General features: G+C 32.8%; 2 protein-coding genes across 4 annotated transcripts; one reads left to right on the top strand and one right to left on the bottom strand.

Annotated features, from left to right (window-relative positions):
* The first annotated feature begins 593 nt into the window (after positions 1-593).
* LOC107412917 (phosphatidylinositol 4-phosphate 5-kinase 6) lies at positions 594-6,479 on the top strand. 3 transcript variants are annotated; one of them, XM_025071467.3, is made up of 8 exons: positions 594-2,447; positions 3,201-3,368; positions 3,582-3,738; positions 4,200-4,316; positions 4,391-4,584; positions 5,061-5,203; positions 5,295-5,370; positions 5,592-6,479. In XM_025071467.3, the coding sequence occupies exons 1-8, from the start codon at positions 1,315-1,317 to the stop codon at positions 5,878-5,880; spliced, it is 2,277 nt and encodes a 758-aa protein (XP_024927235.2). In that variant the 5' UTR covers positions 594-1,314; the 3' UTR covers positions 5,881-6,479. The 3 variants fall into 3 exon arrangements, with proteins under 3 accessions (XP_024927235.2, XP_048326189.1, XP_015876233.2); XM_048470232.2 differs by having other exon boundaries at positions 597-2,447; positions 3,573-3,738; positions 5,061-5,161; XM_016020747.4 differs by having other exon boundaries at positions 599-2,447; positions 3,573-3,738.
* Positions 6,480-6,767: 288 nt separating this feature from the next.
* On the bottom strand, positions 6,768-10,302 carry LOC107412909 (protein LATERAL ROOT PRIMORDIUM 1). The gene is made up of 3 exons (XM_016020739.4): positions 9,338-10,302; positions 8,771-9,073; positions 6,768-7,429 (listed from the first exon to the last, which is right to left on the bottom strand). Exons 1-2 carry the CDS (start codon positions 10,104-10,106, stop codon positions 8,784-8,786), a joined length of 1,059 nt encoding a protein of 352 aa, XP_015876225.3. The 5' UTR covers positions 10,107-10,302; the 3' UTR covers positions 6,768-7,429; positions 8,771-8,783.
* Between the last annotated feature and the right edge of the window lie 3,270 nt (positions 10,303-13,572).

Below are 13,572 nucleotides of genomic sequence, written 5' to 3'. Positions count from 1 at the left end.
CCCTTTAGCCTTTTTATCCCCACAGTTTGCCCTTGTGTCATTAAAATATGTTTTCCAACTTTCAAGAAATTGATTCATAATGATTCTTTTATCAATTTTTTTTTTAAAAAAAAAAAAAAAAGATAACAGAATGCATAACTTCATCAAATTTAGAGAGTACATATTTTTCTCTATTTCTATTTTCTTGTCCAAATTTAGAAACTCAATCAAAATTTATGTATATCTATAGAGCTTAGAATTATCATGGTAATAATTTGAGAATGAAAATTTAGATTCTTCTATTTGGATAACTACATAAAGTTGAAAAAGAGAGATGAATAATTTAAAAAAAAAAAAAAATCTACCAGGTTTTTTATTTTTTATTATTTTTTTTTTTGTGTTGAGAAGGTTAAATAAATATGTAGTGGAAAAGGAGTAGGGGGAGTATACAGAATAACAATGAAAAACAGGGAGATAAATGCAAAAAACTGAGAAGAGAAAGACAGATGAGGCCAAAGTCTTTGTAACTAAAAAACAAAGTCCAAAATTAGAAACAGAAATTGGGATTTTCAGTGACTAAAATGAAAACACTAAAAATGGCAAAAAGACATTATCACGACCGCCACCACTCCCACCACCATTCCTGTCTTCCCCTCCAACTGTATGGTCTGTTAGTGCTTTTAGGAGCCAAATGCGGGATCAAAGAGCATTGTTGTTGTTGAATCTTTTGTTCAAACCTAAACCAAACAACCAAAAAAAGAAAGAAAAATAACAAAAGACAAAAGAAAAAGAAAAGAAAAAAATAAACCCAGAAACAATAAAGAAAAGCCAGTCATTGGTACCAATCAACCTTTTCGCTTTCCCCATCAATCTAACAGTTCTGTTTTATTATTATTATTTTATTTTTTTATTGTTGTTATTATTTTTATTTATCAAAATCTGAGAAATACCCATTTCACCAAACCAGGGGACTAACCAGAAAAACACAAAAAACAAAACATAGATTTTTTCCTTTATGATTTATTTGTTTGGTTTTTTCCTATTGATTCCTTCCTCTACTCTCCACCCTTGTGGGTTTGTTGCATAAATGTTTGTTCTTCTTCTTCTTCTTCTTCTTCTTCTTCTTAGCGTTTGAAGATTACACACATTGTGTACCCTTCTCTTCTGTCTCTGGGTGGGGGAGAGAGAGAGAGAGAGAGAGAGAGAGAGGAAGAAAAGAGATAAAAGGACGGATTTTTATATGTGGGTTTTGAAGGATGAATGTGAACGACCAAGAGGAATGAATGTTTGGGAGGTAGTAGGGAAGGTTGAGATAGAGAAGGTTCCTCAGAGAGAATGAGCAAAGAATACCGAGGCATAGTGAAGGCCTGGGAAGCAACCGTGCGAAAATCACAAGCTGTAGCAAAGAAAAGGGCTAGCAGTTTATTCTCAACAATGTCTGTAGCCCCTGCTGATGATGAACCTGGTGAAGTCTACCATGCAGAGAAGGTCTTCTCCAATGGAGATTTCTACACTGGCCAATGGGCAGATTGCCTACCACATGGCCATGGAAAGTACCTCTGGACAGATGGATGTATGTATGTTGGTGAATGGTCCAAAGGGAAAAAAATGGGCAAAGGGAAATTCAGCTGGCCTTCTGGTGCTACCTATGAAGGCGAATTCAAGAGTGGGTATATGGATGGTAAAGGGACTTATATAGGTTCTGGTAATGCTACCTATAAGGGTTCTTGGGTTATGAATTTGAAGCATGGACAAGGGACCAAAAGCTTTCCCAATGGGGATTACTATGAGGGTGAATGGAGAAGGGGGTTTCAGGATGGACATGGAAGGTACCAATGGAAGAATGGCAACCATTATATTGGACAATGGAGGAATGGAAAAATCCATGGGAATGGCACAATGATTTTGAGCAATGGGAATAGGTATGATGGGTCTTGGGAAGAGAATTTCCCCAAAGGGAATGGGACTTTTAGATGGGGGGATGGGAGTTTCTATGTGGGTATTTGGAGTAAAGACCCAAAAGAGCAGAATGGAACTTATTATCCATCTGGGTCTCCTGAGAGCAGCATGGAATGGGATCCTCAGGAGGTGTTCACAGTGGAACTGAATGATTGCCAAATATGCCCTTGTGAGAAGATTGATATTTTCCCTTCACAGAAGGTTCTGTCCGCAAATGATGGGGAGTTCTTGCAGAAACAAGCCATATATAGGAAAGGACATGATGTGAATGTGAGAAATAGGAGGAAATCAGCAGATGTGAGGATGAGCAATTGTAGTAGGGACTTCATTGGTGATAATGCTTCTGATGGATTTGAAGGGTTAGGAAATCTTGAGCCCGAACGGTCGGTAAGAGGCAGCAGACATCAGCCTCAGCCGTTCAAGATACCTCCAGTGAAGAGACAGGGGGTAACAATATCTAAGGGTCACAAGAACTATGATCTCATGCTTAATCTTCAGCTGGGGATCAGGTATTCTTGATTTTTTTTTTTTTTGCTGGTCTTATTCTTCTTTTACTACCTAGCATTTCCTGTATTGGATCAGTTTATTATTCAAATCTATTTGCAAGTTTATATGTACGTACAATATATGTGCTCACCCATTTTTGTTAGTAACTCTGGTTTTTCTCATGCTTCACCTGTAATGTTTTGTGTCCTTTTAAGTAGAAGTTACAGAAAAAATGAGTCTGTTGCATGATATATAAAGACTTCTTATCTTTATATGGTTTTTGAATTGATACGGTGAAATGGGTTCTGAAACTTTGCAATGTTTCATATCTGAAGTTGAAGTTGTTCTGTTCTATGGTTATATGATTTCAGCTGCTTGCAGCCCACTACTTATCCAGAATATTTTCTCACATCTTCTATACTTATTTCAAACTCTGCTTAAGTCTGTAAGACCAATTTGGCAGACTGAAAAAAGGGGCCAAAATTATATATCTGTTGTAAACAGCTTTTAGATCATGTAAAAGTCGTAGATACAAAAAATTATTACATAGTTTGCTACTTACATCAAGTCTTCTTTAAGGTTTTTAAACCATTACCAGATTTGGCAAATTTTATTATACTTTCTAGAAACGAATTGGTTATAAAAAAAAATATGGTCAAATACGAATTGGTTATGAAAAAGTATGGTCAAATATTTTCCTTGTAGAATTTCATGAAAATCTTTATTCGTAAGTAAGCTGTTAAATGCATGAAAATAATCTTAGTGCCATAGCACAGGCATTCTGTGGGACGGCCGGCTCCAGCTACATCCCTTGATTTGAAGGCTTCAGCTTTTGACCCCAGAGAAAAAGTATGGACAAAATTTCCACCAGAAGGATCCAAGTATACTCCACCTCACCAGTCATGTGATTTTAGATGGAAGGATTACTGCCCACTGGTTTTCAGGTCAGGCCTCAAAAAATCTCTGCTCCATTGAACACTTTTAGAGTACATTTTTATTTTCACTGTCTATCAGTGATGAGGCTATAGTTTGTTTTAGCAGAACTAGGTTATCTCCTAAATGCATTGTCATAGTAATTATATAATTACATATCTCTCTTACTGTTCCCACCAAAACGTTTAGATGTCAATAGTTCATTTTATTTTCAGGACTCTCAGGAAATTGTTCAAGGTTGACGCAGCTGATTACATGTTATCCATATGCGGGAATGATGCCCTTCGGGAGCTCTCATCTCCTGGAAAAAGCGGAAGCTTCTTTTACTTGACCAATGATGACCGCTACATGATTAAGACCATGAAAAAGGCAGAAGTAAAAGTTAGTTCCTTTTCCTGCTTCCTCCAACCAAATGAAAATGAATATCTTGTTTTTAAGTTCATTTCCAGATTTTATTTGAATCCCATCAAACAAAGATTTTATTTGAATCCCCTTTTACCAATTTTGTAGTTTTCTGAAATTCTAAAGAATTCCATAACCAGGATAATTACCTCATACTTTTAAGTTATAAATTATTGAATTTCGCAAATCATAGTTTCTGGTTATTGACAATATGAGATATCTATAACAATTCACCCCTTTCTCTTTCTCAAAGTTCATGTTTGTGCCTTTCTCAAACCATTTTTAAAGTAACTGCTGAATTTTGCTTTTCCAACTTAATACTAAAATTCTCATTTTTATATTATTTTCTCTAATTAATGCCGTTGTTCAATTTTTACTTGTACTTTTTGTCATTCTTTGTTGAATAATATGCCAAACTTTACTGGCTTACATGATCATAGGTTTTTATACGGATGCTTCCTGCCTACTATAATCATGTTCGATCCTTCGAGAATACTCTAGTCACCAAATTTTACGGTCTTCATTGTGTAAAACTACCTGGGACTTCCCAGAAGAAGGTAAGGTTAAGTGGCATGGAAACTTCAGTTTAAGTTTCAGCAGATTCCTATTCATAAACTTATTGAAAATCCAGGTGCGATTTGTCATTATGGGGAACCTATTCTGCTCCGACTACGCCATTCACAGACGTTTTGACTTAAAAGGTTCATCTCATGGTCGTACAACTGACAAACCTGAGTCAGAAATTGATGCAACAACAACACTTAAAGACCTTGATCTCAATTACATATTTCGGTTGCAGAAGGTTTGGTTTCAAGAGTTCTGCAGGTGAAATTCCTTTTTAATGTATATATTTTTAATCTCTTGCTATACTTTTCTTTTCTTTTTGGTTGGTCTGAATGAGTGTACCATTCTTAATCACTTCTATATGATACTTGATTTTGATTATTTCCGTAGGAGATTATAGGAAAGTTGTATAATCCTTTAATGTTAAGCTTTTTAACAGCTACAAATGGAATTGTGTTAAACATCGGCAAATTTTATTGTAATATATAGTATACATGCTGCTTGAAGGGTTTGACAAGTTTGTCATAGATGAGTACTTATAGTGTTAGTTTCACCTATTGAGAAAGGAAGGCACCATATGAAAACTCAAAAGTTGAATATATTTTATTATGATAATAAAACTTGAAAGGTAAATATTGAAGATTTGGAAGTAATTTTGGTTCCTAGTATACTTTATGTTTGTAAGCTCTCTTATAGTCCATTTTCTGTTTATAACTCGAAGTATACCTTTCATACAGGCAAGTGGACAGAGATTGTGACTTTCTTGAACAAGAAAGGATTATGGACTACAGTCTATTGGTTGGTCTTCACTTTCGAGAATCGTCATTTAGGGAGTCTCGTACGTCTCCAGATTGCACTTCTGGATCTCAAACTCCAACTGGTTATTTCTTGTTATATCTTGAATTTCACATTCGTCACCTTATTAAAAGCATGGGACTTCTGAATAGATGAATTACTTTTTGAACTAGCAGGAAATGTAGATCCTGACGAAGCAGGCCCTCGCCTCTCTAAAGCAGATATGGAGAAGACTCTTTATGACCCTTCTCGGTACCATAAATTCATATTACATTTTTCCATATTTTAAGTTTAATCAAAATTCCTTTGCCATTAAACTTCAAGAGTCTAGAAACAATGCTCTGTCTTGGCATCTATCATAATTAGTCCCTTACCAACCAAAAAATGTTTGGAACAATAAGATGTTTTGAGTACTGCAGCGTGCATCTCATGTTTCATTTTTTTTTTTTTCTTTCTTTGATTCTTGGTTTCAGATGGGAATCCACAAGATTAGGTATTCACATGCAAGCACGTGCTGAAAGGACGGTGAGAAGAAGTGATTGTGAAGCTCAGCTAGTTGGAGAACCTACAGGAGAACTTTATGATATCATCCTGTATTTTGGTATAATTGACATATTGCAGGATTATGATATCAGCAAAAAGCTTGAACATGCTTACAAGTCGATCCAATTCGATCCAACTTCAATCTCTGCTGTTGATCCGAAACAGTACTCGAAAAGGTTTCGTGATTTTATCTTCAGAGTGTTTGTAGAAGAGACATGAAGGTATAGTTTTGATCCATAATACTTTAACATACAAAAAAGCTAGTGGTCATCCATGTATAGTCGATCTCTAGTCGAAATGATGGTTCTTGCTAGCAGAAGCTGATCCACTTTGGCCATTGACATAGCCATTGGAGTATGGAAAAAAATGTGGCTGCCATGGTAAAAACATGCTTTTGCTATGTGGGATTGTAATATTTTCCCATCATAATCTGTTGTTAATTTATAGTTTTATGATCTGTCATAAAGAAGCTATAGATTAAGTAGTAACCAAAAAGTCACTCACAAGCCTTTGTCAAATTGTAAAGGAAATAACCAAAAGAAGGGAACCTCAGTTGTATGTGATTCATTTTGTATCAAAAGAAATTTTTTTCCCCAGAAGGTGAGGGTGTTTCTGGGATTCCAGTGGTGAATAAAATTGTACAGAAGATGGAACTGACCCTTTTCTTTTTTCTTTTCGTTTTTTTATTCTTTAAATTGTTTTTTGGGGATTTTATAACACTCCAGGTTCAATGTTAGAAAAATGTCAGGAAGCAGAACTTCAGTTTTACTATTCTGTTTGTAGCTATGATAACACTGTATTATATTTCCGTGGGTTTACATTTCCATGTTCTTGAAGTTCTGGACCACAAGGAAGTATTTGGAATAATGACCGGTATTGGTTTGCTTTTCTCCAGTTGGATTGAAGAATATAATTAATAGGAATGAATTATTATTCATGGTTCAGTTAATGTCAGTGAAAGCAGAGAATATTTACCAATTCAGGAAACTGTCGCTTTTGCCAAATTAATTCAATTTGGTTGGAAGTTTATGGGATCAATAATCAAAGCATAATTCCAAGATATTAGTTATGCAGAATAATGTTAAAATATTGTGCAATAAGCCTCGTGAAGAAAATAGTTTTCATATTCAGTACAGTTTGACTTAAGAAGATTATACAATCAAAACATGTGATGGTCTGTTTTTAACAAAACCAACAAAAAATAAAAATAAATAAAAGAATAAAATTAAACAAAAGTTAAAGTATGCTTTTGCATAATATCAATTACTGATTTAGGCATGTTAATCATAACCATAATTTTTTTGTGGACTTGTTTTAAGTAAATTGTGCTATCATATTTCCATTAAGTCAATTACTCATATAAAGGAATAACAATGTCACTACTTGACGGTTTGTCCTTCTCAAATATTGTAAAAACCTGTCCAAAAGATCTACCATTTTCTTAGATACTTGAGATCTTCCACAAGTATTCTCTATAATATAAAATAAAAAGAAAACTAACCCAGCCATCAACCATGGCTCGCTTGACATGTCTCCGGTAGTTGCCACAACCCTATAACTCATTCAAGAACATGCTATTTTTTTCCGGTGAAAATACTAAAAATGACACCAGAGAGAGGTACCTTCTACTTGTATAATCCCTAGTAGAAATTCAACAGTGACTGCTTCTGGTTTAGTTGATATATCTCAATCCATAACGTTTCTCTTTTTTACTTGTGAAGCACAGGGGGAAAAGGAAGTGGAGAGGTCTAAAATCCCATTCATCCTCCTGCCAAATATACAAAATATTGTTCGTTAAATATTATGGTTAACTGCAGAACTCCATGATAAACTAACAGTGTGATTGATAAATTGCAAAACAAGAAACTTAACAACTTAAATACATCATGCCACAAAAGTTAGGACTCCATATTCTCTTCATCATAATTGTTCTCCCACCAGTTGGTAGTGGTACATTCAGCAACATTCAAACACAAAATCCTGTATGTCCCCACAATTTCATGTCTACAATTGATAATCACTTTTTAACCAATTCCAACAATCCAAACAAGACTCAAATGATGGGTGTGAATGAAAATTTTGACCATGTTCACATTTCAAGTCAATAATTAGTTGGGTTATGCATTTTCAAGCATAAAGATACTTAATAACTGAGTTTATAAACTAACCACCCGATGAAAACCTGGCATTCAAATAAGAAAAACAGAGTGTATAAAGGGCAAGAGTTAACAGACTGGCCAAGTACAGAGAACCATTTGCCTTTGACATACCAAAAAAGCAAGTAGAAATCTTTCAGGAAGAGAAAGAAAACATCCCCAAATGATTAAAATAAATAAATAAGCTATTCCTAAGTTTGGATCCTCATTTGGAATTTTGTTATTGTCCTCCCAATAAGAAATTACAGACACATGGGTACAATGTAAAGGATTGCGTGAACCAATTCAATTCATAAAGATGTTGTGTTCGTTCACATGGAGTAAAATGTCGAAAATTGGATGACAGATGCACAAGCAGCACCAAAACATTTCCCTGTTTCAGCAAACAGAGAATGCAAGCAAATTGTGACTAAGCGGAAGAGTGAAGATTTTCTCTTCCCCATACACATAGCAAAATCGCGGCAAACATTATAGTGCACATTGAGAAGTAACATCCTCACATGGCATGTTTTATTATTATTATCATTATTATTATTATTTCAATTAGTTAATAGTGATAGTGACATTGCAACATTGAACATGCTTGCTTATGAAAGCTTCAAACTTCACAAAACAATATGTTTCTCTTCCCAACAAGTCATTGAAAGAGAAAAATCAAAGCAATTCTTAGAATAGCATTGAACCGAAAAGTGATAACGATGGACACCAATTAGTGAAAATGCAGATCCATACAAACAAGTCAAGAAGAGGAAATTTTTTCAAGCTTCAATTTTACAAAAGCAGCCAGATTTCTCAAGTGCAACAATGTTAACTAACATTGAATTAAGAATTTCTAACTCTTTGGAAAAATTAAATATACTCAACATTTTGCCAATGAGTCCTTTAACTTTGTTAATTTTGAATTTATGGGGAAGAAAGAAAATTGAATCCAAGTGAAGTGGCTTAGACAATACCTTTAAGCAGCCTTCAGGTAGCAGAGGCAGGATGGGTACTGGATGGATTCACAACTGGTGAAGAAGAGTCTCCATTCCTTCTACTTGTACTACCTTCCAAATGCAGAGCTGAAATACATGGAAATGCACTTTTCTCATCAACTCCATGATCATAGAGATACCCTCTAAAAACATGGCCACTAATTCTGACCGTAGCCTGGTAAGCAAGCTCTGCTTCACCATTGCTGATGGCAGTAACTCTGTGGCACCTGAAAACAGCTGATGATCGAACTTTACCCGGCAATGACTGCTTAAAGCTTGCATCTGTACATCAACAAAAACTAGAAAACTTTAGTACTAGCTACTGAGATTGAAAAGAAAATGAAAACTTTAATTTGGAGAGAGAGAGAGAAAAAAAAAAAGGAGATAGTATAAACTTTCCAAGGAAAGCCCAACTTCTCTGAAACACCCAAAACAGTACAAAGAAACTGATTCTCAAATTCCATTAACAAGCAAAGCTTTAACATCTAAGATATTTCAAAACCCATATCATTTTTTTTCTCGGAAAATCAGAAAAAGAAAAATCACCTTGGTGAGCATAACCAAAATCAAAACTCCTAGGAGTGTTAACATTAGAGGTAGATGCATGAGACCCAGAATTGTTCCCAATCTGTGAAGGGACCAAAATCCTCGGCCTTTTCACACCGGAAGAAGACCCAGACGAACCATCACCACCACCAGCACCTCCGCCTGCGGAGGAACCCAAAACCATCATCTCGTGACGCTCCCGCCGGCGAGACGCCGGAACCCATGTGCTCCTCACGTGAGTGGAGCAATCGAAGCCCCGTGCTTTGCAACAAGTTCTGCATCTCTTAAACCCACAATCCTTCTTTGCCCTGTTCCCACAATCCTTGCAGGCCCTCGAACTAGTGTTCCCACCCTCATCGCTTTCCACCATTTGTGCTTCTTCTTCCCGTTCATGATCATAACCATCACCATCTCCATTGTTGTTAGGACCAAGAAGCAATTGATTTTGATGATGATGATCATCTTGCTTTGAAGAATTGAGCTCTTGGAATTTCTTCAAGCTCCAATAATGGTAGGCATCGGGGTTACAGGAGGAGGGGTGGTTTATATTTGGATTTGGTTGAGGTGGTGGTGGTGGAGGGGGGCTTGTGACACATGGGGTTGCAGTGAGGAGAGGGAAGATCCCTAGTCCGACGCCGAGAGAGGTGGAAGAAGGTAATGGGATATTGGTTTGGTGGTGGTGGTGGTTGTGATCAGAAGAAGAAGAGCTAATATTAATGGTGGTCTGGTTCTGTGGAGCAATGAACAGGACGTCTCGCAGACCCAACATGGCTATATGGCTATTTCTTGCCTCATCTGCTACTTAGAGCCGGAGAAGCTTGTTACTTTTTAATGGTGGACTACTGTATATATATATATATATAGGGGGAGAGAGAGAGAGAGAGAGAGAGAGATGGGTTTTGCGCTGATGATGATGATTCAGGAACTTCTTCTTCTTCTTTTACAAGTATACGAAGCAACTCCCACTTAACCACTTAAAAAGAGGAAGTGAACAACTTGTACAACGAAAGGAGTACAAAAAAAAATGATAAAAGACAAATAAGTTCAACTAAAAATAAATGGAGCATGAATTATATATATCATTAAATTTAATTATTATTGTTATTATTATTTTTTTTAGTAAAACATATTGAATTTAATTATCGAATTGGTCTATCTTCCTAAAAAATAAAAAACAAAAAACAATTGTTGTATATAGGGGTTTAATTATTACTATTAATTTTTTTAAAATATTGGCACATATGAAAAATATTAGTATTGAAACGATTTTGTTATTATGGAAGATGTTGCCCATTTTTTAGTGGAAGATTATTATGATGGTCCAATTGCCTCTTATTATGTAAAATTGTGTACTAGTTACATGCAACCATGTTAATTGGATGGTAGTAGATGTTTGTTTTAGTGTGTCACCCACAATAACATTTCTAAATATTGAACTATTTGATAGATGTAAAATAGTTATATTTATTGTGAGACAAATAAAAATAAAGTATTTATATTTATTTTTCAACTAAAAAATGAGAGGATTTAAATTTAGATCATTATTTAAGGAAATAACATTATCTGTTTAAGAAATGATAAATCAATTAATAATGTATCAAATAAACATTTTCCTAGCTACAAATTAAATGGCGCATGTAAATTCCTACCTACTATAACATTTTCTTAAATTTTTTTCTTTAAGAAAAAACTTTTGTTATATTTATTGGATAGCAATAAATATCTATGGGGCATAGTATCGACACATTTATGAAATGATCTTTAAATTTTATAAGTTATTATTACAGTATCGATATATACCTCAACAAGTCTTATTTTCTTTTTGTACTTACTTCAATAAGTATTTATTTCATTAATAATTGAAGGGAAAAATAAAGCAAACATTGCCCTTTTTTTATATAAATATTAATAAAAATAGATGGATGTATGTCTTTTCTTTTCTTTTCTTTTCTTTTTTTTTTTTTTTGGGGGGGAAAAAAATGGGCATACATCTTTAGTTAAAGCTTGAAAGAGTCATTAGGACATAATATGACTTACTCTATGTTTATATTATGTGTACTATCTTCTTAATTCAACCAAAAATGACTATCATTATAATAATAAATAAGTGTGCTATGATTCTTAATCTAGTCATAAATTTTGGTTGTCCCTTCATTGGTGTATTAATTATTACTCATATCATAATTAATTTGATAAAAAATTAAATTAATCCAAGTGATAGTATTAATATTGTTCTATAAAGATTTTTAGATTTTTTTTGTTAGTTGGTGTGGGAAATTGTTGAGAGCATTGTGCAGGTACTGATCTGACATATGAGGTAACAGGTTTATTTTATGGGTCTATTTAATTTGGGGTGTTATTGGGCAAGTGTTAGGTATACATCATTTTGGATTTTTACAAACCCAACAAAAAAATAAAAATAAAAATAAAAAATAAAAAATAATTAGAATTTTTACTTTTATGTACTATGTAAGGCCTACCCTACCCTACCCTACCATAGCCTATAAAATCATTAGGGTTATGGACCAACCTAACCCCTATATTTTATATAGGTCTATGTAGGCCAACAGCTAGAGGGTTATATAGCCAAACCTAAATAGCCTTAGCCTAGCCTTAGCCTATCGCGTTCCATTTTGGCCTGAAGGTGGCCTTTCCTTTTCTCCATTGATAATGATGACTTGTATAGGTTCTCTGTTTTTTCTTATTTGGGGATTAATGTTATTTTATTATACTTTTCTTTTTTCGTAAATTATTTTATTCTACTTTTCTTCTTTTTATATTTATATCCAACAATAATTGTGATTGGCTTCACGCAACTTTTCCACCTCGTTTGCATTTTCTTTTAACTTTTAACAAAACAAAATTGTTCGAATTATTACCATAGGAACAAGTTGCAGCCCTTTAATCTCAAGATTATCATGCCATCAAGATTCAAAACATGATATCCACGAGAATTTTAAAGATTTAAAATATAAAAAAACTGTTAAATATTGATGAAAATTAATAAAAATTAATGAAAATTGTTGAAATTTTATTCAAAAAATATCATTTTTTATTAAAATTTTATGTTTAATTTATTTAATCAATTGATTATTAATTTAACTATAAAAATTGTAAAAATATAGAATAGATTTGATATTTCTTTCATTAATGATATATGGTAAATATTAATAATTATAAATATATTATTATAAATAAAAATTATGTAAAAAAATACATATGCGATAAAAATATTTATTAATTAAAATATGTAAAACAACTATTACAATTATATTATATGCTATAAAATATTATCCTAATATCATACAAAATTTTTGGATGGTAGAAAATTATTAATCTCTCACTCATTATTTTGAAATGTAAAATAGTAAAAAATTATTATTAAAAGTTATATCTTGTTTATAATTTTGCATATAACTGTTATTTGCCAACTATATAAGTCTGGTTATTAAATATGATTATCTGTGTTGATAATTATATATAATATTGTCTCTTATAGTTGAGTTTGAAATGATATCCATAATTTATTACTTGATGATGTTTTTTAAATATTTTATCAATTCATTTAGCTACATTTGCAAAAAATATTTTTTTTATACATTTTTATAATATTTATCATTTTTTTCACATACATATTTATATTTATATTTTTATCTACATTATAATGTATATCTACTTTATAATATTTATAGAAATATTAATTTCAATATGGTATAAAAATAATATTTAGGTAGACAAATAAACGTCAATAATATTTATTAATTTTTAATAAAAATTTAAATTTAATGGAAATTTTCACATAAAATGACTCTTGAATTGCATTTTAACTTTTCATATTGTTTCTTTATGAGTTTCAATTAAATCCAATTCTCTAAAAGAAAAACATATATACACTAATATTACAATACAATAACAATATCTGAATTATATAAATTAAAATATATGTAAGTTGTTCTACATAAATATTATATAATGTTATTGCAAAAAAAAAAAAAAAAGTTATTATATATTTTTCTGACTAATGTATGGCGCTTTTTGACCTATGGCAAATGTACGTAACAATGTCTAACACCTAATTACCTATAATAATAATAAAAAAGAAAAAAAAAAAACACGCTTGAACAAGAGTCACTTATTTTTCTTTATTTCTTTTTAAACCAAGGTTTTTCAACTCATTAAAAAGAAATAATTAGAACCAAATAGAATAATTAAAATACTAACACATGCATAGGTAT

The sequence above is a fragment of the Ziziphus jujuba genome, chromosome 8 (genome assembly GCF_031755915.1).
Source record: "Ziziphus jujuba cultivar Dongzao chromosome 8, ASM3175591v1".
NCBI lineage: Eukaryota > Viridiplantae > Streptophyta > Magnoliopsida > Rosales > Rhamnaceae > Ziziphus > Ziziphus jujuba.
This window is presented reverse-complemented; position numbering and strand designations above follow the sequence as displayed.

Coding starts and splice junctions, on each gene's coding strand:
- LOC107412917 (XM_016020747.4), top strand. CDS start 1,315: ATGAGCAAAGAATACCGAGGCATAGTGAAGGCCTGGGAAGCAACCGTG. Junction 3,369..3,572: donor TACTGCCCACTGGTTTTCAG/GTCAGGCCTCAA, acceptor TTTTATTTTCAG/GACTCTCAGGAAATTGTTCA. Junction 5,204..5,294: donor TGGATCTCAAACTCCAACTG/GTTATTTCTTGT, acceptor TTGAACTAGCAG/GAAATGTAGATCCTGACGAA.
- LOC107412909 (XM_016020739.4), bottom strand. CDS start 10,106: ATGTTGGGTCTGCGAGACGTCCTGTTCATTGCTCCACAGAACCAGACC. Junction 9,074..9,337: donor TTTTGGTTATGCTCACCAAG/GTGATTTTTCTT, acceptor GTTGATGTACAG/ATGCAAGCTTTAAGCAGTCA.